Source organism: Neomonachus schauinslandi, chromosome 6, assembly GCF_002201575.2.
Source record: "Neomonachus schauinslandi chromosome 6, ASM220157v2, whole genome shotgun sequence".
NCBI lineage: Eukaryota > Metazoa > Chordata > Mammalia > Carnivora > Phocidae > Neomonachus > Neomonachus schauinslandi.
The window spans coordinates 28,431,185-28,453,678 of record NC_058408.1 but is presented as its reverse complement, the minus strand read 5'-3'; the positions used below and the strand labels follow the sequence as shown (position 1 = coordinate 28,453,678).

At 56.7% G+C, this 22,494-nt stretch overlaps 1 protein-coding gene across 5 annotated transcripts; it reads right to left on the bottom strand.

Annotated features, from left to right (window-relative positions):
• Positions 1–1,185: 1,185 nt before the first annotated feature.
• Positions 1,186–22,476, bottom strand: TNNT2 (troponin T2, cardiac type). Of its 5 annotated transcripts, XM_044915918.1 has the most exons (17): positions 19,023–19,278; positions 16,228–16,279; positions 15,176–15,186; positions 15,057–15,071; positions 12,656–12,685; positions 10,569–10,634; positions 10,166–10,201; positions 9,228–9,261; positions 7,827–7,887; positions 7,448–7,564; positions 6,489–6,566; positions 5,340–5,450; positions 4,472–4,477; positions 4,002–4,111; positions 3,374–3,464; positions 1,766–1,806; positions 1,200–1,425 (listed from the first exon to the last, which is right to left on the bottom strand). In XM_044915918.1, the coding sequence occupies exons 2-17, from the start codon at positions 16,263–16,265 to the stop codon at positions 1,380–1,382; spliced, it is 891 nt and encodes a 296-aa protein (XP_044771853.1). In that variant the 5' UTR covers positions 16,266–16,279; positions 19,023–19,278; the 3' UTR covers positions 1,200–1,379. The 5 variants fall into 5 exon arrangements, with proteins under 5 accessions (XP_044771854.1, XP_044771853.1, XP_021538399.1 ...); XM_044915919.1 differs by lacking the exons at positions 4,472–4,477; positions 19,023–19,278 and adding an exon at positions 20,591–22,476 and having other exon boundaries at positions 1,186–1,425; XM_021682724.2 differs by lacking the exon at positions 4,472–4,477 and having other exon boundaries at positions 18,078–19,278.
• Positions 22,477–22,494: the final 18 nt, after the last annotated feature.

The following is a 22,494-nucleotide window of genomic DNA, read 5'->3' as shown; positions in this document are numbered from 1 at the left end:
TTGGCCGCCCCTCTCCCACTGGGCTCTGAGCTCCACGAGGGCAGGGATGTGCCTATTTAAATCACAGCATCACCTACGCCTGACACAGCACCTAGCACATATTTGGTGCTCAGGAGACATTGGATGGATGGATAGATGGATGGATGGGTGGATAAGAAATGAGGCCAAGACCCCAGGCTAAGCCCCTCCTCATTGCCCAGAGACCATATCCTTTCCATCTCTGTATCCTGGCCATCTATCACAGTGCTTGGCACGTGGCACAGGATAAGTGGGTCTATATTGTCTCTTGAGAGTCACAGGGGTGATGCCCGCAGGTACAGACAAAGGGAACGCAGTGTAGGATTAGAAGCATAACTGTGGTAGCAGTTACAGGAGGGTCCAGGGTGCTCAGAGCAAGGAGAAATCAATCACTCTGCGTGGAAGAGTATGGGAAGATTTCCCAGGGACAGTGGGGCTCCCTTTGGCGGATGACAAGTGGTGAATTGAGGGAAGGCCTTCCAGGCAGAGGGAGCAGCTGGAGCAGAGTCATGGGAGCGCCACATTCAGGGGGTTCCTCTAGGGAGCTGTTGAGTTAGGTGCTCTCCCATCCCATATCGTTTCCCTTCTGCCAACTGGGCTCAATGCCGCCATGCCATCTTCTTCAACTCAGGGACCCTGTGGGCCCTGGTTTACACTCAAGCCCTAGAGGACTTGCAAATGGCGGGACCAGCCCATGGCTCTCAGCAGCTCATCTCTGCCTGAAAAGCTACCTGATGAAACCGGCCCTCTTTCCTCCCTCATCGGCTCCCTGCCCCTCAGACGCCTGCTTCCTAGTCCCCCGCCAGGAAGAGAAAGAAAACAGGCCCATCCTTAAAGGCCTCCATTGTTCCCAAGAGTGACTCACACAGGGATAGGAACACTTGTCCCTACACTCAGCGCTTGCCCCCAGTGGGCCTCCAAGTGACTCACAGCAGCTCCCGTCACAAGCCCTTCTGCTGTCGTGAGGCCTGGGCCCTGAGTAAGCCTGTGCCTCCCCCGGGGCCAGCCGCCCTCTCCCCTCCCCAAGCAGGTGGGAGGGGGCTCCTTTGAGTTTGGCAGTTCCCAGGGGCCTGTGGCCCTGAGGGTCTGCTCTGGGCCCTGACTCACTGCGAGACAGGCTCTCACCTCAGTTTCCCTCCCTCTGAAGGGGAGCTGACAGACAAGGCATGAGATGCGTGCTGGCTTTTATTATCGGCATGCGTGGGCATGTGGGGGTACAGGCATGAACAGCAGCTCCCAGCCGGGCCAGCTCCTGGTTTCCAGACCCGAGTCTGCCTCCCATGCCCAGGAGGGCCCCAGAAGCTGGGGGCGAGCAGGGCGGGGACACAGCGAGGATCTCTGGTGAAGGGGAACTGCTGCCCCTACTTCCAGCGCCCGGTGACCTTGGCCTTCCCGCGGGTCTTGGAGCTGCAAAAGCAGCAGGGCCCAGTCAGAAGCGGGACCCAGGCCAGGGCAGCAGGTCTCCACAAGGAGGAGGCAGAGGGGGTTGATGCAGGGGGCTGAGAGGAGCAGCCTGGAGCTGCCTCCAGATGTAGAGTAGGGCAGCAGGCTTGAGGGAGTCCTTGGGGGCCCTGCACTCCATTCCCCACTGAGCAGTGATCATGGGGGAGCCCAAGGCCGACGCAGCCTGTGCCCTGAAGGGGAGGGGGAAGGGGTGGGAGCCAGAGCCCTCAGAGGAGGAGTGGGATGGCTGGAACACAGGGAAGGAGGAGGCAGGGCTGGGTGTTGGAAGGACCTAGAAACTTACACTTTCTGGTTATCATTGATCCTGTTTCGGAGAACATTGATCTGTAAGTGGGAAAGACAGAGTAACTTTGGAGCTCATTGATTCAGGTCCCAGGTGGCTGGGGGTGAGGGAGAAGCCGGCTTAACACAGTTGTGGGGGAGGAGGGAGGAGGAGGGGAAGGAGGGAGGAGGAGGAAGGGGGAGGGGAGGGAGGACGAGAGGTGGAGAGGAGGCCAGGCAGCGAAGCTGTGAGGGTCAGAATGGTTAGAGATCCAGAAGGGCCCAGGTCCCACACGCAGAAGCTGAGGAGAGGCTTCCTGACCACCCCACTGGCCTGTCACTGTTGGGATCCCAGAGCCAAGGAGGGCTCGGGACAAGGGTGGCATAAAGAGGCTTTCTGAGAATCCGGTGCAAGGCTGGGCCTCAGGAAGCCCTCCAAACAGCCCAGCCCAACCCGAGACACCCCCTTCCCCAGGCAGTCCTGCCCAGTTGCTCAAGAGGGGCAGCACCCCCATGGGCCACACCCACCCGCCCTGTATTTCGGCCAAATCTAAGCCCGGCAGGCCAGTTGCAGAGTTAAATATGGAACCAGAGGAAAAGAGGAAGGCCCAGGCCTGGAGAGACTGTAATAGTAGCTAATGGCTACCGAGCACTTAGTGGGGTACCTGGCATTTTCTGTTCCGTTATGAGCACTTTCCCAAATATTAACCCATAGGATTACTGTGAGGTATAACTTCATACATGTAAAAGTGCTTGAACAGTGCTTGGAACACGTTATTACTGTTATTATTACTATTGTTACCTCTGTAACTGTCACAATAGCCCTGTGAAATAGGGCCTGCTGGCATCCTTGTCATTTAGATGGGAAACGGAAACAAGGAAAAGTAAGTGACTTGCCCAGGGTCACACAGCCGGTAAGGGGCAGAGCTAGCTACAGAACCCAGGCAGTGTGGCTCCGAAGTCCCTGCTCACTGTCACTGCACAAAATTGCCTCTCTGCAGCCACGGGGGCCTGAGCTGTGCTCAGAGGAAGGGCCCGTCGCATGCGAGATGCAGGAAAAGCAGCCCCGAAAGGGAAGCTGGACTCCTCGAGGCAGAAGGGCCCCCCGGGGAAGTGCGCAGGACCCGTCCCGGCTGAGCCGATCCTTGCCGGCTGTCTGTACACCTGGGACCCTCCAGGCTGTGAGCTGGAGGCTCAGCTGGCTGCGCCCACACCGGGGCCTCGTGGGCCGTAGGGAGAGGTGAAGGGGCTACCTCTCTGGTGAGGCCTCCTCTCCACCGGGAGGCCTGGCTCTGTGCATCCTGCTCCTCCCCTCGGGCTCAATGCATCTGATCTGCTGCCTCAAGGCCTTCAGGGACAGAGGGAGGGAGCCCCCCCCAGGGCTGGAACCCCAGAAATGGGTCTTTGGCTCAGCTCCAGCCAGTGAACCGTCAGACTTCTCCAACAAGCTGTAGCCCAGGGGTGGACGCGCAGCCTTGTCAGGGACAAGACACCCGGGCAGGTGTGTGAGTTGGCGTGGGTGATGGATGACAGGGACCGGGGAAAGGGGCCTGACTGGCAGCAGCAGCCTGGGACCTAATCAAACCAGGAGGAGCATGGGATGGGGGAGGGCAGCAGTGAGCAGGCTCACTTCGTATTTCTGCTGCTTGAACTTCTCCTGCAGGTCGAACTTCTCTGCCTCCAGGTTGTAGATGCTCTGCCATAGCTCCTTGGCCTTCTCCCTGCACCGGCCAGAGTGGGGATGGGGGGGAGGGACAGGGAACGATAAGGAAGGGTCTTCATCTGCCTTTATCCCAAATCCGACCCAGCCCCCAGAGACCCCAGCCCTCCTTCCCACCTCCAGGCCTGCTAATGGGACCCCCAGCCCACCTGGCTCAGCATGGGGCCCAGATGGCAGTGCCCAGTGCTTAGGAACAGGTACCAGGGGCTGCTAGGGCAGAGTTCGGGGGGAAGAGGGAAAAGCCCTTCTAGCACTATAGAGCGCAGTCCAATCCCCCTTCCCACCACCTAGATGCAGGTGGGTAAGGAGAAGCTCAGAGGGGTGAGGTGCCTGTTCAGTTCTCTTTCCCTATTCCCTGGGGGCAAAGCACTGAGCTGGCCTGACCGGCTCCCTCCCAACTCCACTCCCACCGGAGTCTTGGGGAAAAATATGTGGTATGGCAGCGCCCCCTGGTGGTTCATGTGGAGAATGTGCCCTCTGCCCCACCTGCCCTCCCCACGCAGATGTAAGCAATGTCCGGAGGACCACCAGCCCCCACCTCAGCTGATCTTCATTCAGGTGGTCGATGGCCAGCACCTTCCTCCTCTCAGCCAGAATCATCTTCTTCTTCTCTCTCTCTGTCTGCCTCTTCCCGCTTTTCCGCTCCGTCTGGAGAGGGTGACAAGCAGGGGGCATTGGCTAGAGAACACAAACCCCCTCTCCCCTAACCCTCCCCAAACCCAATAGGGAGTAAGGCAAGGCCTGCACAAGGACTAGGTCCTAATCCTCTTCTTCCTGAGACACCCACGCCATCAACTGCATGGATTTCCAGGAGAAACTGAGGCCGGGGCAAGGAGGACCATTTCAGTCCTGTGTTCCTTTGCCTCTCCAAATTCTTCCATCTGTCTCCCGGCTCCCTCCTCCCACTTACGCATTCTCCACACTCCTCCCCTCCAGCCAGGCACCCTCCCCTCTCAGGGAGCCCCCAAAACCATGAGGAGGAAGAGGGTTAGAGGTTTTTGTACCCACCTGGGCCTGCAGGGCCAGGACACCATGAGAGAAAGGCCGAGAGAGAAAGAACGAGACCCGGACAGAGACGCAGAGAGAGAGCAGAGCACAGGGCCGGAGGCAAAGGCAGAGAGACAGGGGAGAAGGAGAAGGTGATTCAGATGCTCCTGCAGGCAACCTTGTTTATTAGGACAAGAGTCTGGGGGTGAGGCACGGACTGTTTAGAGAGCGGGGCCTCGCCAAAAGTCTGGCTGGAGTGGTCGCTGCGGGGGCAGAGGCAGGCAGGCTGGTCTGGTTCTGAGCTGGGGACTTTAGAAATCTAAGAAAATGTTCTGATCTCTCCACTGCATAGAGAAAATCAATGTTTTATTTCCTCTCCTCCCTGAGAATGGAGTACCTAGCAGGAGTGGGACACAGAAATTAGGAGCTGAGGGAGTCCGCAGGAATAAACCATCTCACAGCTGTGTGGGACACAGATGCTTGCCACGGGAGCCCATCTGATCTCCGAGCAGGCAGGGCAGACAACATTAAAGCGACTTTACAGGTGAGCTAGCTGAGCCTCTGAGCTTGCCCGAGGCCACACAGCTGTACCAGAGCTCTGATTCTAGGCACGGGGCTCTTCCAGATGCACCAGCCAGCTTGGGGGCCCCCAGGCACCGCTGACACGGGGGGGGGCCTCTGCCAGCAGCCCCCACCCCAGCAGGCCCCTCCTGGGGAAAGCCACAGTCAGGCAGAGAGCCTGGGGCGGGGGGCGGGGGGGGCAGGAGGAGGCTTCAGTCTCTCACACCAGGTGGGAATTTCCTCCTGGAATCCAACTTGAAATCTGTGGACACCCCACTCCTCCCCATACGCCAGGACCCCCTGAGACAGTTGCTGCTCCCTGACCTACCTTCTGGATGTAGCCCCCGAAGTGCATCATGTTGGACAAAGCCTTCTTCTTCCGGGCCTCATCCTCGGCCTTCCTCCTGTTCTCCTCCTCCTCTCGTCGGGCTCTCTCTTCCTGGTTTCCATGGGGGGGGGAGGAAGAGAGCAAATCGGGGGGCACAAACCCCTGACACTGGGCTGAAGTCCGTGGTCTTTATGGGTCAGTTGAGTGGCGCTTTCTCTCCACCGGGCAAGAAGCCTCCTGAGGGGACCCCCCAGCACAGGGCCCGGCACATGGGAGCATGAAGACTTTTGTTGATGAATGAGGGAAGAATGATTCCCAGGTGTGGCTCCCATCCCCGCCTCAGGCAGGGAGCCCGCCCCCCCACCCCTCCAGGACGCCTGGTGCCCTGGAAGGACCTCCAGCAGCAATACAGGAAGAGGGCCATGGGCCCTTCTGCTCCGAGGGAGCCGGCACAAGGGCAGGGAGGAGGGCTGGAGAGGACCTACTTGGGTTATAATGGAAGTTTTGTACCTTTCGGCCCCTTCCATCCATTTCGCCCACCTCCACCTGCTGCCTCTGGCAACCACCAGTCTGTTCTCTGTACCTATGAGCTTGGTGTTTTGGTTTTGGTTTTGTTTCATTTTAGATTCCACATATAAGTGAAATCATACAGTATCTGTCCTTCACTGTCTTATTTCACTTAGCATAATACCCTCAAGGTCCATCCATGTTCTCACAAATAGCAAGATTTCCTTCTTTTTTATGGCTGAGTAATATTCCTCTTTGTGTGTGTGCATGTGTGTGTACACATTTTCTTTATCCATTCCTCCATCTACAGACACATGGCTTGCTTCCATGTCTTTGCTACTATTAAGAAGCCTACAGTGAATGGGGCACAGATATCTTTCCGAATTCATGGTTGCATCTTCGGGTAAATACCCAGATGTGGAACTGCTGGACGGAGGGTCTTATAAAATAGTAAGTCCGGGAGGACCCAGACATTTCTGTCTTGTTTACTGTGTATCATCAGAATCCAAACAATGCCCAGCACCCCACCAGGGGCTCGTGGACTGAATCAGTGTGTATGAAGACAGAGGGGCCTGGGGGGCCTGGAAGGAGCTGGAAGCACGGTGGGGGGGTTCTGTGGGCCTTGCACTAGGGGTCACTCACAGCCAGGCGAGTCTGCCGCTCCTTCTCCTGCTCATTCCGGATGCGCTGCTGCTCAGCCCGCTCCGCCCGCCGCTTCTCCTGTGGGGAGAGAGGCCAAGCCTGCCCACTGTGTGCACAGGGAAGAGGTGTCATCTGAGGTGCCGGGACCAAGCAGGGAAAGCGGTGGCAAGAGAGTCCACGGGGGATGTTCCCCACCGAGTCTCAGGGCAGGCCAGGCCCTGCCTCCGAGGGCTTCCGCTCTCAGTCAGCTCCATGGGCGTGGACGCAGATGGCCCCCTGACAGGTCCGAAGGCCCCAGCTAAATAAAGACAGGCCACAGTGGGCATGTGCGGAGGGCCTACACTGACCATCACTCATCATGGGGTTGTCCTCAACGATCTGACAAACGTCAGGCGGGCTTCTCCCATCTCCCCTGACTGCCATGCCCCTGGCCCCACGCTGGCCCCGGCCCCTGCTGTGTGTTCACCGACAGATGGCCAAATCCTCAGCGGGGGGGCCAGCTGGAGCCGCGCAGCCGTGTGCCAACGCGGCAACGAGTGTGGTGGGGAGAAAAACAAAGGAATCAAAATAACCTCCCCTCTCCCCAGCACAGGCCACATCACCCTCCCTGCGTTGGTGGGGGGAGCTGGGTCCAGTGGGAGGGAGGCAGGGGCCGAGGTGGGACAACAGCCAACTGACCGGTCATCCCACAGCCAGAGCCCAGGGCGCCCAGAGATGATCAGCAGCTCTGGCTGCCAAGCACCATCCAGTCTGGTGGGGAGGGAAGCGGGGACCCGAGAAACCACAGTGCAGGGCCTCCGGAGCGGCTCCAGGCCGCAGGGATCCTGGGGGAGAGCCCACTTCCCGCAGGGTCAGGGGCCCCAGGGAAGGCTGCCCGGAGGAGGCGGTGACTAACACAGAGGGGGGAGGACAGAGTGCGCGGCCTCTGGGGGCATTTCCACGGGAGACTGGACACCCACAATCCTGTCTTTGAGTGAGATGAGCTCCTCCTCCTCTTTCTTCCTGTTCTCAAAGTGAGCCTCGATCAGCGTCTGTAGTTCATTCAGGTCCTTCTCCATGCGCTTCCGGTGGATGTCCTGCGAACGCACAGCAGGCTCAGGGCTGCTGCACCCACGGATCCGGAGGACAGAGGCTGGGTAGGGAGCACCATCCGCAGAGCAGAAGCGATGGGCGGGCTGGGGGCCTGGCCCGGGAAGGGGCCGCGGTGGCCTGAACCCAGGATCAGGCCCGGCCAGGTCTGTGCCGAGCACCATCCCACCTGCCACGTCACCCCACCCCGCCCCCCACCAGGCCCCCAGGGCTCCTCGGGGCCTCCGCGCTCCCCACAGGCACACTCACATCAAAGTCTACTCTCTCCCCATCGGGGATCTTGGGCGGCACCAAGTTGGGCATGAATGGCCTGTTGGAGAGAAGAGGAGGAAATCCGTGAATGTCATCCCCACCGTGGCCCCAGCAGACTGTGGGTGCCCCGGGCGGGCAGGGCCCTTCCCCTTCCTGCGGAAGCGCGGCTACAACAGTTAAGCCACATCACCGTCAAGGACAGCAACCTCGCACCCAGGGCCACCAGGCTCTCTCATACGTGCCCTCTCAATTCATCCCCCCCCTACACCCGCGACGTTGGACCACCCGTCTCGCCAAAGACGCCTGAGGCTCAGAGAGGTAGGGACGTGCTCAAAACCACACAGCTAGGAAGCGGAGAAGCTACGACACGTGTGGCTGACCCCACAGGATCTCCCATGAGCCCTGGAGTCCTGTGGTTTGGTCCCAGCCCCAACGCATGCTTGCTTTGTGACACAGGTCCAGTGGGCTCTGGTCCTCAGTTTCCCCATTTGCCCTCAGGTCTGGGTGGGGCTGAAATGAGATACTGCAGTGGCCATTCAGGTGGCCAGGAAAGGGAAAGGCTCTGGACAAATGAGCAGAGCTGGGATTATCTCCGGGGCTGGTTTCAGGAGGTCCCATGGAAACGGGGAGAAGCCTGTGAGTGTGGGCGGAGACGCCATCTGCTGACAGGTTGAGCATCGCAGAAAGGGAAACCTTAGTTGGCCAACCCCTCCCCCCTGCTCCCCCCTCCCCCGACACCCACAGCTTGCAGGTGCTTTCACATGTGTGGACCCAAGCCACCCTGCCCCGCCCCTCTGCGACACTGTGAGGCCACCCAGGCTGGCACAGTGTCATTACTTGGCTCCCCCAGATTTTCTTTTTTTTTTAAAGATTTTATTTATTTATTTGACAGAGACAGAGAGAGCAAGAGCCCCAACACAAGCAGGGGGAGTGGGAGAGAGAGAAGCAGGCTTCCCGCGGAGCAGGGAGCCCGACTCGGGGCTCGATCCCAGGACCCCGGGACCATGACCTGAGCCGAAGGCAGACGCTTAACTGACTGAGCCACCCAGGCGTCCCTCCCCCAGATTTTCTTCCCTCTTCCCTCAGGTCCCAACTGAGCTACAGAGGAAGGTGTTCCAGCCTTGGGATAGGACAGGGCATCCATCCAGGGCCGCAACTAGTCCACCCCTTTCCTCTAGATGAACACAGTGCTGTCCACGACGGGGTACGCAATTGGTAATGGAGTGTGGGTGGACTTCAGTCCCCGCTCTCCCTCAGGCCGACTCTTGTGCAGTACACAACCTCTACTACTGGGTCTGTGCCTGCCGCACCCCGCAGCCCATGCCCACTGGGCCATACTGCACTTCTGTCCTGCCCTAATCATCCCTCAGGGCTTCACCACAGGTGTGTCCCACTCACCTGGGCTTTGGTTTGGACTCCTCCACTGGGCCATCTGGAGAGAAGCACAGAGCCACAAGGTCAGGAGGCCCCAGATCTGGTCCCAGCTCTGTGCCTGATGAGCTGGGCACCTACGGGCCTCCATTTCCCCATCTGCACAGTGAATTCCTTCTAGCCCCGGGGATCCCTGGTTCCAGGAGCATCATGAAGAATTAAAGCAGCAGGGTCACAGACCCCACACTAGCTCTCCCATAGCAGCTCCCAGGGGGGACATCTCAGGGCACAGCTGGGTCCTAACAGGAAGCACACACTCCCAGAGTGAAATTTCCAAGACTTTTCTCATTCGCCAATTCTGGGCAAGGCAGCTTTGCTTCCCAGTGAGGAAGGGTCCCATGGCACTGTCCCAGGGGATCCTGGCCCCAGGGTCCCCACCCAGGTCTCTGACTCCTTAGTTGCTCCCTGGATTTCCTGGCCTCCAGGAGGGAAGCTGATGGGCAAGACCCAGCTGGCCCCTCCCCTCCGGAGACGTGACTGGGACCACTGCACCCTTGCCAAAGCCTGCCGCATGACAAGGACCACCACAGTGACCCACCACATGGACCGTCTATGTCTTGGGATTTCATCCTATAGACACCACACATTACAAGTGATTTTGCCTGAGTTCCAGGAGCCTTGTATGTGTAGGTGACTTCTGGGGGCCCTGCCCAGAATGGGGACTGGACATTGGTCCCCTCTCCCACAGGGCACCACCCAGGCAACTTCTCTAGAATGAGGGGGACAGAGGTTTGGAGCCCAACACCCAAAACCTGCATGGTCACCAACTTCTGTCCTCCCCTCCCCTGAGCCCCTCCTCGCCCACCTCCCTGGAGGAAGCCCTGTGGTCAGTCTCCCCCCAAAGCTGCTTGTAGGGGTTCCCTTGACACCCCAATACCTCTCTCCTGATGTCCAACAATCCTTACCTTCAGCTTCTTTAGCCTCCCCTTCTTGTCGATCTCCTAAACAGAACATGAGACATCAATAAGATCCTTGTTCTAGGCTCAAGTCCCCCTGCCAAGAGTCTCCCCCACACACAGGTCCTAACCAAAGTGCACCCTGCCAGCTCCCGTGGTCAGGGGATGTCTATTCACGCACATGCCCCTGGGCCCAAGGCTCTGCCTGACATGAAAGGTGCACACAGTCAAGGTCATTGACCAGACCATCGGCGGCTGAATCCCAGCCCAGGCAGGATGTGTGGCTGCACAGGCTGGAACGCGGCTTCCAGGTGTATTTCCTAGCGCCACAGGAATGCCTCTGGGGGCTCCTGCCACGTCCCGAAGCACCAGGACAAAGCCCCTCACACCCTCACCCCAGACAGACCCTTACCTTCTGCATTGGTCTCCTCCGTCTCAGCCTCACCTTCAGCCTCTTCTGCTCCTGCCTCTTCCTGCTCTGGAGAAGCGAGCCAGACACAGTGAACACCCAGGCCCCTACTTAGGCTAGCAGGCAGAACCCAGATCAGAGAAGGCTCGGGACGGAAGTTAGCAACACCCAGGATCCAGATGAATTTTGGGGTCACCGATATGAATGACAAGGGGCTGCTCAGTTCCGGGTGTAAACCAGAAGTTGGCAAACTATGGCCCAAGGGCCAAACCTGGCCCCCAGACTGTTTCTGTAAATAAAGTTTCATTGGAACACAGCCACATCCATCCATGTAGGCACTGCCTCTAGCAGCCTTTGCCTTACTGCAGCAGAGTTCAGTAGTTGCAACAGATACTGTGGGGCCTACGAAGCCTAAAATATTTCTATCTGCTTCCATTACAGAAAATGTTTGCTGACCCTGGTCAACCATGACAGAAGGGCATGATCCGGCCTGTGAAGAGTCCTTTTGTTCGACACTTGCCTCTCCCGGAGTTTGGGAACTGGAAGTGGGCCTTTCTGAGCATGGAGACCTGTTCTCTACCTGAAAGCCACTGGGAGGGCCAGAAGTCTGAGGTAGGAGTGCGTTAGGGTGTGGTAGGTGCCGTGGGTACCCGCGGAGAAGGGCTTGCAGGCCTGGCAAGGCTCATTGCTGGGGGCGGGGAGGTCTGGTGGCTAATAGCTGTTTCTGCCTGACTTAGCGCCTTTCCCCAACAGCCTCCCTGGAAATGTGATTCCACCCCATTCCCCAACTTTCCACCCCAAATGTTCCACCCAGGCATCTGACACCACAGGATGTATCCTGCTTAAGGTGCGGTGTTGGGAAAGCTCCTGCCCTGAACTCAGGAACTCTAGGGACCCTTCAGCTGTATCTAAAAGAAACCAAACGAGCAAGACTGTGGGTGGGTGGATGAGATGCCCACCCTGTAGACATTTGTACTGTCCAGAGTTGGTAGGATTTTTCTATTTTCATCCCTCTGCTTGGTAGGATATGAACCACCCAAGTCAGGCACTTGGAATAGACAGATAAGACAGGATGACGCCCGGCACGCGGCTCTGCCTGTAGAAGGTGTTGGGGAATGCTCACTGACGGGTGGGCTGACATGTGGCAGCCTCCTGGCAGAGGGAGAAGAAAAAGCCTCAGGGCGGGAGAGAGAGGGGCCGTCATGAAAGAAACACCGGCCACCAGTCACTCTGCCTGATGCTCCCTGTTCTCTTTTCCTAGGTCTGGGCCTGGGGGTGCCTCTTTTTTGATCCCCACAGGATCCTTACCTCAAAGAATATCCTTCCAGAAGGGGTGAGAGTAGAAGGCTGGCCAGCAAGAGTATGGCCAGTTTGGGGGTCCTCTTCAGGCCATGTTGTTAACCCCTCCCCCCATCCCCATCTAATGTTTCAGTTCTCTGTAGAATACCCCCCATCCTCATCCAGTGGTCAGGTAACGTGCTCGCCAAGGCGCTCCCAGCCTCCCCAGACCACCCACCGCAGCTTGGGACCTGACTATGAGAAAGCTCTTACTCAACTTTAGCCCAAGTCTGTCCCCCTTGCCCTAGTCCTATCCCCGGGGGCTGGAAACAAGTCCAGGCCTCCCACCCCCACCCCCAGCAGGGCACATTTGAAGGCTGACGTCATGTCCTTTCTGCTCTGGCTATTTCCAGTTCCCCCAGCTGCTCTTCAGATAACTTTGTCCCCAGGCCCCTCACGCCCTGGCCACGCTGCCTGGGTGCTGTCCAGCTCAGAGGGAGGGCCCAGTGTGTGCAGCAGGGGCAGAGAAAGGCCACTCATTCCAGACATTAGTCCCCCTCTGTGGCCACACTCAGAGCAGGCTGGGGGACAAGCCAGCCCGGGTCCTTCCCACCACCACCCAGCCCAGGAGAAAGATCAGGAACCAGGGAAAGAAGCAGTGGTCTGGCCCCTCTGAGGCTGGGAGGAAGTGACTGACCCACACCTGCCCCCCTGCCCCCGCCCCTGCCCCCCCTCCCCTCCCCCGCCACAGAACAGGGCCAGGCTCAGGACAGCAGGGAGCAGAAAGCACAGGAAAGTAAAAGCTGTACTACCGTCTTCGTCCTCTCTCCAGTCCTCCTCTTCTGGGGGTCAGGGAGTGGCCGCAGCAAAGGGGAGAAGCGAGACAGGTTAGTCTGAGAGCAGAAGGATGGGGACGGGAGCGGCGGGACAGCGCATGGTTTTGAGCGTGAGCTTTGGACTTAAGCTCCAGTTCCAATTCCTGATTCACCACGTCTAGCAACTTGGGCAAGTCCCTTCTCAGCAGCTTCCCAGGTGCCTTGTCAGTAAAATGGAAATAATCATCCTCCCTTCTCCGTCGACGTAAGGATGAAATGATCTACCATGCATGCAGCACCCAGCTGTTACCTGGCACTTGGGAGTCATTCAGTAAGCGGTAACCGGCCGTTTCCGGCTCTGCTTCCAGACACGGAGACAGAGGCCCCGAAGAGCAGAGTGGGAACAATGCACTGCCATCCAGTTTCTCCCATGTTCCTACCCTAAATGAGCCTCTCTGATATCCCACAGAACATTTCCAGTTTCCAGGAGCCACAGTTGTGAAAGCCCCACTGGAGAGCACGGCACAGGGCAGATGTGCCTGGTCTGGCTGAAGGGAGTAGCCCCGTCAAAGGAAGGCACAGCATTATAACACAGGGAACAGACCAGCACACAGTCAGCAAATACCTGCCCAAAGGAAGAGCTTACAGCAATTGGTACTCTTTCTCTCCTGGAAGAAGAGACAAGCTGTTGTCCATTCTGTAGGCTCAGTGGCCATCCATTTAGACCTTGCTCCTTCTTGCTCATTTATAGCTAGGGACTTAGCTATGTGGGAGGCAGGTGGAGTCCATTCCTTGCAAGCAAGGCAGATGCTACATGGAGTTCAGTCCACCGTCGCAGCAGAGAATTATTTTGTTAATTCACAGCGAAAGCCTACTGTGTGTAGCAGGCAGATTAGTCCCAAATTCAAAGGTCTGTATCTCAAATACCACCCCCTAAAATTCACGAGCTGGCAAGTCCTCCAAAGCAGAGGAAAAGCCACCGTATCGAGAGTATGTGCAGGGAACACAACAAAAAAGTGGAGCCAGCTAGATTTTTGATTCAAAAAATATTTCAGAGAGCTTCTGACATATTTGGTGTTCCTTGAAAACCAAGGTGACTCCAGCGGCCCCTCTTAGTTTCCCCCGTGAGTTGCTCCGGTGTCTACTCTTTGGCCAGGCACCCTAGAATAGCCTTAAATGTGTGAGAGGCTCCTCGTTTTCCCTAGAAGGTATAAGGAAGAAGGGGGACAGCTACTGAAGCGCTTGGCTCTCTCCCTAGACCTTCAGGGAGCCCCTTCTCCTGATGTCCACACGCTGTGTGCTGAAATGATACTTCTAAGAATTTGCTGAGCCTCTAAGGGGCAGGATGAAACCCGCCTGGGGCGCAGAAGCCTGAGGGGACTGGGGGCTATTCTGGGCCACTTGGGGGGCTGGGTGGGGACTGGAGTGAGGCCTCTTAGTCATTCCATGTGTCAAGCACTCAGGAAGAGAGAAAGGTTAGGGTGTTCTTTCATTGGGATATGAGGCATAAAGCTAAGGAAAGAATTGTGAGAACAGATCAGAGTAGGAATGGGTCTATGGGTCAAAATGGACTTTCGAAAGATAATGATGTCTTCATGCTTATTATCTAAAATGTTCCAGAGGGGCGCTTGGGTGGCGCAGTCGGTTACGCGTCCAACTCTAGGTTTCAGCTCAGGTCGTGATCTCAGGGATCGAGCCCAGCGTCGGGCTCCATGCTCACTGGGGAATCTGCTTGTCCCTCCCCCTCTACCTCTCCCCCTCCCCACTCGTGCTCTCTCTGTCTCTCTCTCAAATAAATAAATAAAATCTTTTTAAAAATGTTTCAGATAACTGAACACTTCCATAATCTCATTTGAAAAATTATTAAGCTGAATGTTTTTAGGGGTGATAATGGTGTCATGGTTATGTTTTTCTTTAAATAGTGCTTATCTTTTAGAGATACCTACTGAACTTTAAGCATGAAATGATATGAAGTCTGGGGATGATTTAGGATGTCTGCTCTAAAATAAGTGAGGGGAGATGAAGCATAGATGAAAAAAGATTGGCCATAGTTGATGACTGTTAAAGCCAGATGCTGGGCATTTGGGGAAGCAGGGTGGTGCGTAATTCTATTTTTGCTACTTGTACATGCATTTAAAACTTACCATGGTTGAAAAAAAATTAGAGAAAAAAATCAAAAAAATAATTAATTGGAAAAAGTGGCGATTCTGTGTGAACAAAATGATGGACAGTCGAGACAGGTTTAAACCTTTTGCCTAAGACCTGAGCAACCAAGGCTAGGACTGATTCCCATTTAGGAGCCATGGATCTTGGCTCAGCTGGGAGTGAGGGGCAGTGACAGGATACTGGATTCCCGGGATCTCTCTTTTCTGGCCCTCCCTCTGACCGAGCTCCGTACCTTCCACAGCTTCTTCTGCTCAGGAGAGAAGACCACGGCCGCAAGAGAGGAGACAAGAGGTGGGTCAGTTTCCAACCAGGCTGCCCTTCATCCGAATGAGTACACAAGCGTGTGCTTACCTTCCTGTTCCCTGCCATGGAAAAGATAGTGTCAGTAGCTCCCCCCACGCACCCCCCACGCACCCCCCACGCACCCCACACACACCCACACGCACCCACACGCACCCCACGCACCCCCCACGCACACACTCGTCTTTCCCCAAAGGTAAGTCCATTCCTTATTTCCCTCATTGCCTCATGCAGCTCACCCTCCCAGGCCCACCTACAAAGGCACCCCCGAACGGGCCCAGTCTTCTCATCCAGGGCCTCCTGCCACGGTCCCCAGCAAACCTCTGCTTGGTCTCTCCAGCATCTGCCCGCTTAACAACTCTCTCCCTGCACTGAGCTTTTCCAGACTGTACCCTAGAACACCCTGCCCTCACCCTTCTCTCCCTATCCAAATCCGACACAGATAAGCCTGACTAGCCCAGCCCCCACTACTCTCCCCCTCCTTAGAGCTCCTGCCCTACCCACAGCCCACCCTCCAAGCCCGGCCCCTCTTGGCTGATTACTTCCAACATCTGACATCTTAACATCCCATAGGAGAGCAAATTCCATGAGGGTAGGAGCTCTGTATCCTGATATCCTGATACCTCTGCATCCTTCCTGGTGAGCATCACCCTCCAGGAGATCATTGTTAGATTGGCTGCCAGTGTCCCACCCCAGGGTGTCCCCAAGAAGGGTGGTGGACAGGGCACTTCGGGAGGAATATGGTCCCAAGATGAAGTGCTAACAGTGAGCTCTGATTTGGGTTTTATGGGGCATGATCAGCTCTGTGGCTTCAGGATAGCCACTGAACGTCTCGGATGTGTTTTCAGGAGACACACCTTCTAAGCTCTTCTGCCTCCTAGTCTCGTAGCCAGGTAGGACCCCAGCTGACCCTGGGAGCTGAGCTTTCTTTATTTCCAAAAGTCTCCCAGCCTGTGGCCAGCCCAGGATCCGCAGCTCAGAGGCCAGATCCCCGGAACGGGCACAGCTGCTCCCCTCCCCATCCCAGCTGGTTCCTGGGCCGGGTGTGAGGGGCGGGGTGGGGAGAGGGCCAGCACCCCAGACAGGATGCTCCAGATACTCACTCTTCGTACTCTTCCGCCACCTCTTCTATGTCCGACATGGTCCCTGCTCTCCCTCCAGAAAGAGAAAAATGTCAATATGGGCAGAAGGGGAAGCCCGTCCTCCTCAGCCCCAGGCTGCCACCCCGAGAGGCCCTGGGGTGGCGGGGGCTGGTGAAGCTAGCCCGCCCCTCCTCAGCCCTGTGACCTGCAGTGAGGAGCCTGCTTCCTCCTCTGTCAGGGGGGATAGTAACCCCCACATCACTGCAAGGGCAACCAGCCGATGCCCATTTCACTCCTTGCCCCTCAACAGGCAAACCTTTTGGAATGTCCCTGTTCTGGTGCAAATCATTGTAACTCTCAAAACAATGTATCTATAGTTTCTCAACCTTTCCAGCCCACAACCTTGCCAGGCATTCAGGGCAGCAAAGCTGTGCAGCCCACCTCCATGGGGTCTGCTCGTCACCACACAAAGTTCCCCTGGGAGGTTGGTTCAATGGACTGTGGCACGCCCATAGCATGGACTACGTCTCGGCAATGAAAAGGAATAAACCAGTGATACTCGAGACAACTTGGGTGAATCTCCAGGGAATTACCCTCACAGAGGAGGAAAAGGCCAATTCACGTGATTTCACTTATGTAACATTCTTGACATGGCAAAATTATAGAAATGGAGACTAGACTGGTGCTTGTCGAGGGCTGTGTGTGGGGTGGAAGAAGGCGAGGGGAGGTGGGCATGGTGATGAAAGGCACGCAGGAGGGGCGCCTGGCTGGCTCAGTCCGTGAAGCGGGCCACTCTTGATCTTCCAATGTTGAGCTCAAGCCCCACCTTGGGTGTAGAGAATACTTAACAATTTTTAAAAAGGCACATAGGACTTTTGTGGTTTTAGAACGGTCTCGTGTCTTGAGTGTGGTGATGAACACATGAGCCTACACAGGTTAAAACCATAGAGAATTTCACACACACCCGGTCTAAGTAGAGCTGGGGAAGTCTGCATCAGGCTATGGTTTGTAGCGAAGTCCATGTCCTAGTTTCGATCCATACCACAGATGTGCCCACGTACCGTTGGGGGGACTGGGCAAAGTGTACATGGGACCCGTATCATCTCGGGATTTCACATTAAACTACCGCTGATCAATACAAATTCCAATTAAAGAATGTTTGCCCAGGGAACTCAATTTGAGATACTCCCTTAACTGGGATAGGAAAGGACAATTCGAATCCTCTTCCATCAGCTTGCTGAGTGTGTTTGGGCAAGTCTTTGTTTAACACCTCTGAACCACGGAGATACAGCATACACATCCTGGCTACTCAGGGGTCTTTATGAGGAGTAAGTGGACATTAAGGAAAGTGGAAAGCACGAGGTAATGTCAGGTTTTATTGTATTTCCACGCAATTACAGGGAGAGGCGAGACAAACCCGGATGTGAATCCTGGCTCCATCTCACATTTGCCTGTGACCTTGGAAAGGTCACGTAACCTCCTTCCCCCTCAGTCCCCTCTTCCGTGAAAGGGCTCCTCCTCTGGGGAGGCTGTGGGGCTCAGAGCTAATAAAGTACCTGGCCCAGAGCAGACCCCTGATGAATACCCATTATAACCCAACCCTCCTGGGCCACAGCAACGTGCCGCCCAGGGATGCCACTCACACTGGCTGAGAGCTGAACGACGCCCCCCAGAGCTGGGCAGCGTGAAAGCTGTCCATCTGCCCCAGCGAGGAGAAGGGTAAGGTGGTGTGAGGGCGGCCGCCTCAGTGAGGCTTCTCGTGAGCCACCAACTTCTGACCCAAGCCACAGGGACGGGGCCACAGAGCACCGCTTACCACCCTCTCCACCTCTCCCTGCACATCCTCCTGGAGCGGCGCCCCAGGCACCCACCTGCAGACACCCAGGGACAGTCCCTGCTCTGGCGGGGTGGGGTGATGTCTGCTGCCAGGCAGCCGCTTTCAGGTTGAGGAACTCCGAAGGAGCCTCTGCTCACGACTGCCCCTCTGCGTGGAGAACTCCCCCAGACCCAGTGTCCATGGCAGCCTCGAGCTGGCCGCTCATCTGAACCTGCTCCAGAGATGTCCGGTCCTGCTGGGCTCAGGACGAGCGCGCCTGTAGCCAGGCAGGGCCCTCCCCAGCTCTCTCTGCAGGAGTAGGGTGGGGGCAGGGAGGGAGGGTTTACACAGAGCTTTGGACAGAAACTCTGAGCCACGGTTTGGCTCCCCTGGGATGGGGGTGGGCGAGAAGAGATGGCCGGCATGAATGGTGTCATGCAGGAGGATGGACCCTCACTGTGCTGAAGAAAGACCCAAACTCCAGAGCACCTCCAAACGGGTCTTCGGATGAGAGTGGCCAAAGAGAATAGCCCCCTAACCCCAGATATGCTCTGCCCCAAGCCCCAGGGCAGTAGCCAGGACTAGCACCCTGGGAGGAGTCTGTCACCTCAGGCAGGACAGAGAAGTTTCTCAGGGGAGCTATGCATGCCAGCATGGGGCATGTGGCCTCTAGCTTTCTCTCCTCTCCTGCCCTGCCCTCCCACCAGCTCAGAGCCACCAGCCATGGCTCGGGGGCTCAGAGGAAGAAAGAGCAGCTTGGAGCCCTCTCCCTGCTCCCGGGAGCACCATCCAACTCCTAAAAATAGCAAGGATGGAGAGCAGAGAAGGGCTTGAATTCACCCAAGAGGACGCTGCCAAGCCAATGGCCCAAAGGCAAGACAGATGAAGTGGCAGGGGATGGGCTGAGGTTACAGCTTTGGAATGAGATCCAGTCAGGACCCTGGCAAGGCGAGGAATGAGAATGTGCAAAGCAGCTATGTCTTCACACCCAAACCCTCACCTGCTTCCACAGACCGCTTTCTAGCCAAACTCCCTCACAGCCAAGAGATCAGGGTCACCTTCCTGGGGGAGTAAGTCAAAAACAATACAAGGCACAAAGAACAATGGCCATAAGGTCAAAAGATCTGGAGGTAGGGGTGCCTGGCTGACTCAGTCCATAGACCGGGAGACTCCTGATGTTGGGGTCGTGAGTTCAAGCCCCACATTCGGCATAGAGATTACTTCAAAAAAAAAAAAAAAGATCTGGGTTTAAAACCCAGTTTTTGCTGTGTGACCTTAGCTAAGTCACTTAATCTCTCTAGGCTTCAATTAGCTTATCTATAAAATAGATGAGCTTCAAGTTCCTGTCTTGCAGAAACAAGTCTCTGAGTCTCTGAGGAATGTAGGCCCCATCCCTCAGCCCTTGTCCCCAGCATCCAGCTGGACTCCTCCCAAGCCTGCAGCTGTCAGCCCACCAGGAGAGCTAGGGGACAAGGTTGAGGGGGGCCAGTGGGTAACCCAAGCCGCTCAGAGGACCTGCCCTGTGAGACTGGGGTCAGAGGAGGAATTCTGGAGGTCAGGTGGCTTCCCAACTGCACAGGGCCCGGAATGTGCTTTGAAATTCCTTGCACTCCAGGCAATCACTTCCGTAGACATTTGCTCCGCCTGCCCAGGAGAAGCTGAAAATCAAGGGAATATGACCTTCTCTGCCACTCCCAGACCCAGAGCAAGGTCTGTCCCTCCAGGGCATGTCGGGATGAGGTGGGGCAAGGGTCACATTCGCAGAGACCCTGGGGGCAGGGGGCAGCTAGACTCTGACCCCTGGAGCTGGGCTCACAGCCCACAAGAGGGCCTTGCGGTGGGGTCTCTCCCCCCTCAGTCCCCCAAATGCTGCTTGGCAGTGCTTTCTCTCTGCAGAGGGGGGTGGTGCTGGCTCTGGAAGTCAGACAAACGTCTCCTGTCTGCTTGCAGAGCTGCTCCAGAGGTCCCTGCCTGCCCTGCCCGTGTGCTCTTTCTCAACGCTTCCAAGACAGTTACTGACTTGCTGGACATGAGAATTTGACCACCAGGCCCTCTTTGTGACTGATACGACCGCAGTCTTGCTCTGCTCTGAATCCAGAAGGACCTGCCTGGAAAGGTTCAGGGGGCCCTGGGCCTGGAGGTGAGGGTCGGGGCAGAGCAATCTGGGGGAGGCCCCGTTGCTTAGAGCTTCATTGTCTTTTGAGCAGGCAGAGGCCTGGTGATTATCTCGTCCATTCTACAGATGAGGAAATTGAGGCCCAGGGAGGGAAAGGTAATCACCCAAGACTTTCCAGCTACACAGTATCTTTAGTGGCAGGTCTGGGACTCAGATCCAAGGCTCTGACTGCTAACAGAGGGTCGCTGCTGCCCTACGGCGCTAGTCTCGGAGTCCCATCCCTGCGACACCTCCTCTAAAGCGTGGCCTCTTCTCGGAGGGAACGTGGACCACCAGCAACTCTGACATCCCCGCAGTGTGGACGCAGGCAGACTCTGGGAAAGGTGCCAGGCTGCAAGACATCTTCCCTCTCCTCTCTGCTCTCCCCATCTCGAGCCGTGCCCGAGTCTTACCTCAAACCAGGAGCTGCCAACAGATCCCGAGGTATCTGCTCAGCCTCAGCGGGGACTGGGTGAGGGCAGGGGATGGAGAGGGCTTTAAGCAGGCCTGTGGGCTGGGGCCCCGTAAGCCAAGCCCTGCGGTGGGAGGGATGTGCAGCCGGAGACGCGGCGGGGGCGCGGGGGGTGCTGGGTGCTATTTTGGCAGGTGCCGGGGACAGGGCTAAAGGGACATGCAGCCCACGCCATATAAGCCCATGTGGTTGTCCAGCTGCTCAGATAAGCTATTTAAAACCAGAGCAGATACGCAGGCAAGAGAGGAGGGAGCAGGCATGGAACAGAAACCAGCTATCCCTTTTAAGAATCCTGATAAAGCAGATGCCAGAGGCCCAGGCCTGGGAAGGCAGGCTGGGAGCAGGGCTGGGGGGCAGAGGGCAACCTCCGAGACACTTCATGAGTCTCTGGGCCAGGGGGGTCTGGTGGGCAGAGGGAAGGGCTTATCTGCAGCTACACAGAAAATGATGCTGTGGGGAAAGACGTCTTCCAGGCTACTGGCTGTTTCTACTGGGCTGAGGGGCCTTGCAGGCAGGCTCGGCAGGCCTCAGTGAGGACATCTGCAAAGTGGGTCTGCTCCAGGCCCCCCTAGAGCCATGTGACAAGCCCTCCTCACTGGGAAGGAACTAAAACTGCTCCAGAGGGTCAGATACAAGGTAGAACTTTCAATCAGGAATGATGGTTCTGCTTGGACAGGCAGCTGGGTTGTTTGAGGGGGCCATGAGGACCGCTGAAGTGCATCCCCCTAAGGCTTGAAGATGAAGGATTACGGGACCACGATCTGCTAAACCTACTAGATTGTAAGATCCGTAGGCCAGGATCCAGGGGTCTTGTGGTTGGCTTGCATGTCCTCAGCCCCTAGCACAGTGCCCAAGACATCCTGGGGCTCAATACAGGATGGAGATCGGGGGCGGAAAGCAAGTCCGAGCTGACTGCCCCCCTCAATGTTTCTGAGTCTCCAAGGCCTCTCCCCTACCTCTGAAGAAGGAACATCCCTCCTCTGGGCCAGGCCCACTCCTCCCGTGTGCCCCTGAACTCTGAAACCCCCGGCCCTTCCAGATCTTGCCCATCAGTGATGCACATTCTTATCTATTTCTCCGTGGGTGAAGAAAGCCAGTCTCCCCCTTTCCTGGCCTCCTCCCCCCACCTGACCATGTATCCAAGCCTCCCAGTCCTGGACTCTCTTCTCAGTCCTGCTGTCTTAGAAGCTACTCTGCTGGGCCCACCGCCACCGTTCTTGAGAGAATGTGGGATTTCCACTTGCGGCTCCCTGACTCCGCTATCATACTCTTGCCCCATCAACTCAGCTGAAACTGTCCCCTCCAGGGTCCCCAGTGGCCTCGGAGCCCAGTGGTCTAGTGGGGTGCAGGGCGGCGCCTCCAGGTCCCACTATCCCCAGCTCAGTGCAGGCTCGGGACCAGCCACCAGCTGCAGATGGGCCAGCCTGGGGTCACTGGGAGGTCTGCACAGATGGGGCCCTGAGCGCCTTCTGTCCCCTGGACCAAAGGACCCAAGACAGGAGCCCTCACTCCTAATCACAGACGCTGGGACAAGGCTGGTAGTCCCTGGCTGGTGTGTCAGCGCCCACAAGCTTGGGGAACTAAGGCCTCGTGATGCCCTTAAGGGCTGTGTTCTGAGAAACCCTGGGGTTTTCCAGGTATGCCTGGGGACAAGGGACAAAGTGGAAGTGGGGAGGGCTCTGCACTTCTCCTTCCCTCCCTCCCCAGCTGGTTCTGGGTAAAACCAGAGCAGTCAGGAAGAAGAGTTCTAATCAAATTTAAATGGGGAAAAAAAATAGGTGTGTGTATGTGTGTGTATAATATACGTGTAGATGTGTGTGTAATATAGAGTATATAAATATGTGT

Bases quoted from the DNA above. Each gene is read 5' to 3' on its own strand.
- TNNT2 (XM_021682724.2), bottom strand. From the start codon at position 18,459: ATGACACCATTCATGCCGGCCATCTCTTCTCGCCCACCCCCATCCCAG. The intron at 7,565-7,826 runs GTGAGTGTGCCT...GTGCGTTCGCAG, and splicing joins GGGAGAGAGTAGACTTTGAT to GACATCCACCGGAAGCGCAT. The intron at 1,426-1,765 runs GTAAGTTTCTAG...CTGCTTTTGCAG, and splicing joins ATCAATGATAACCAGAAAGT to CTCCAAGACCCGCGGGAAGG.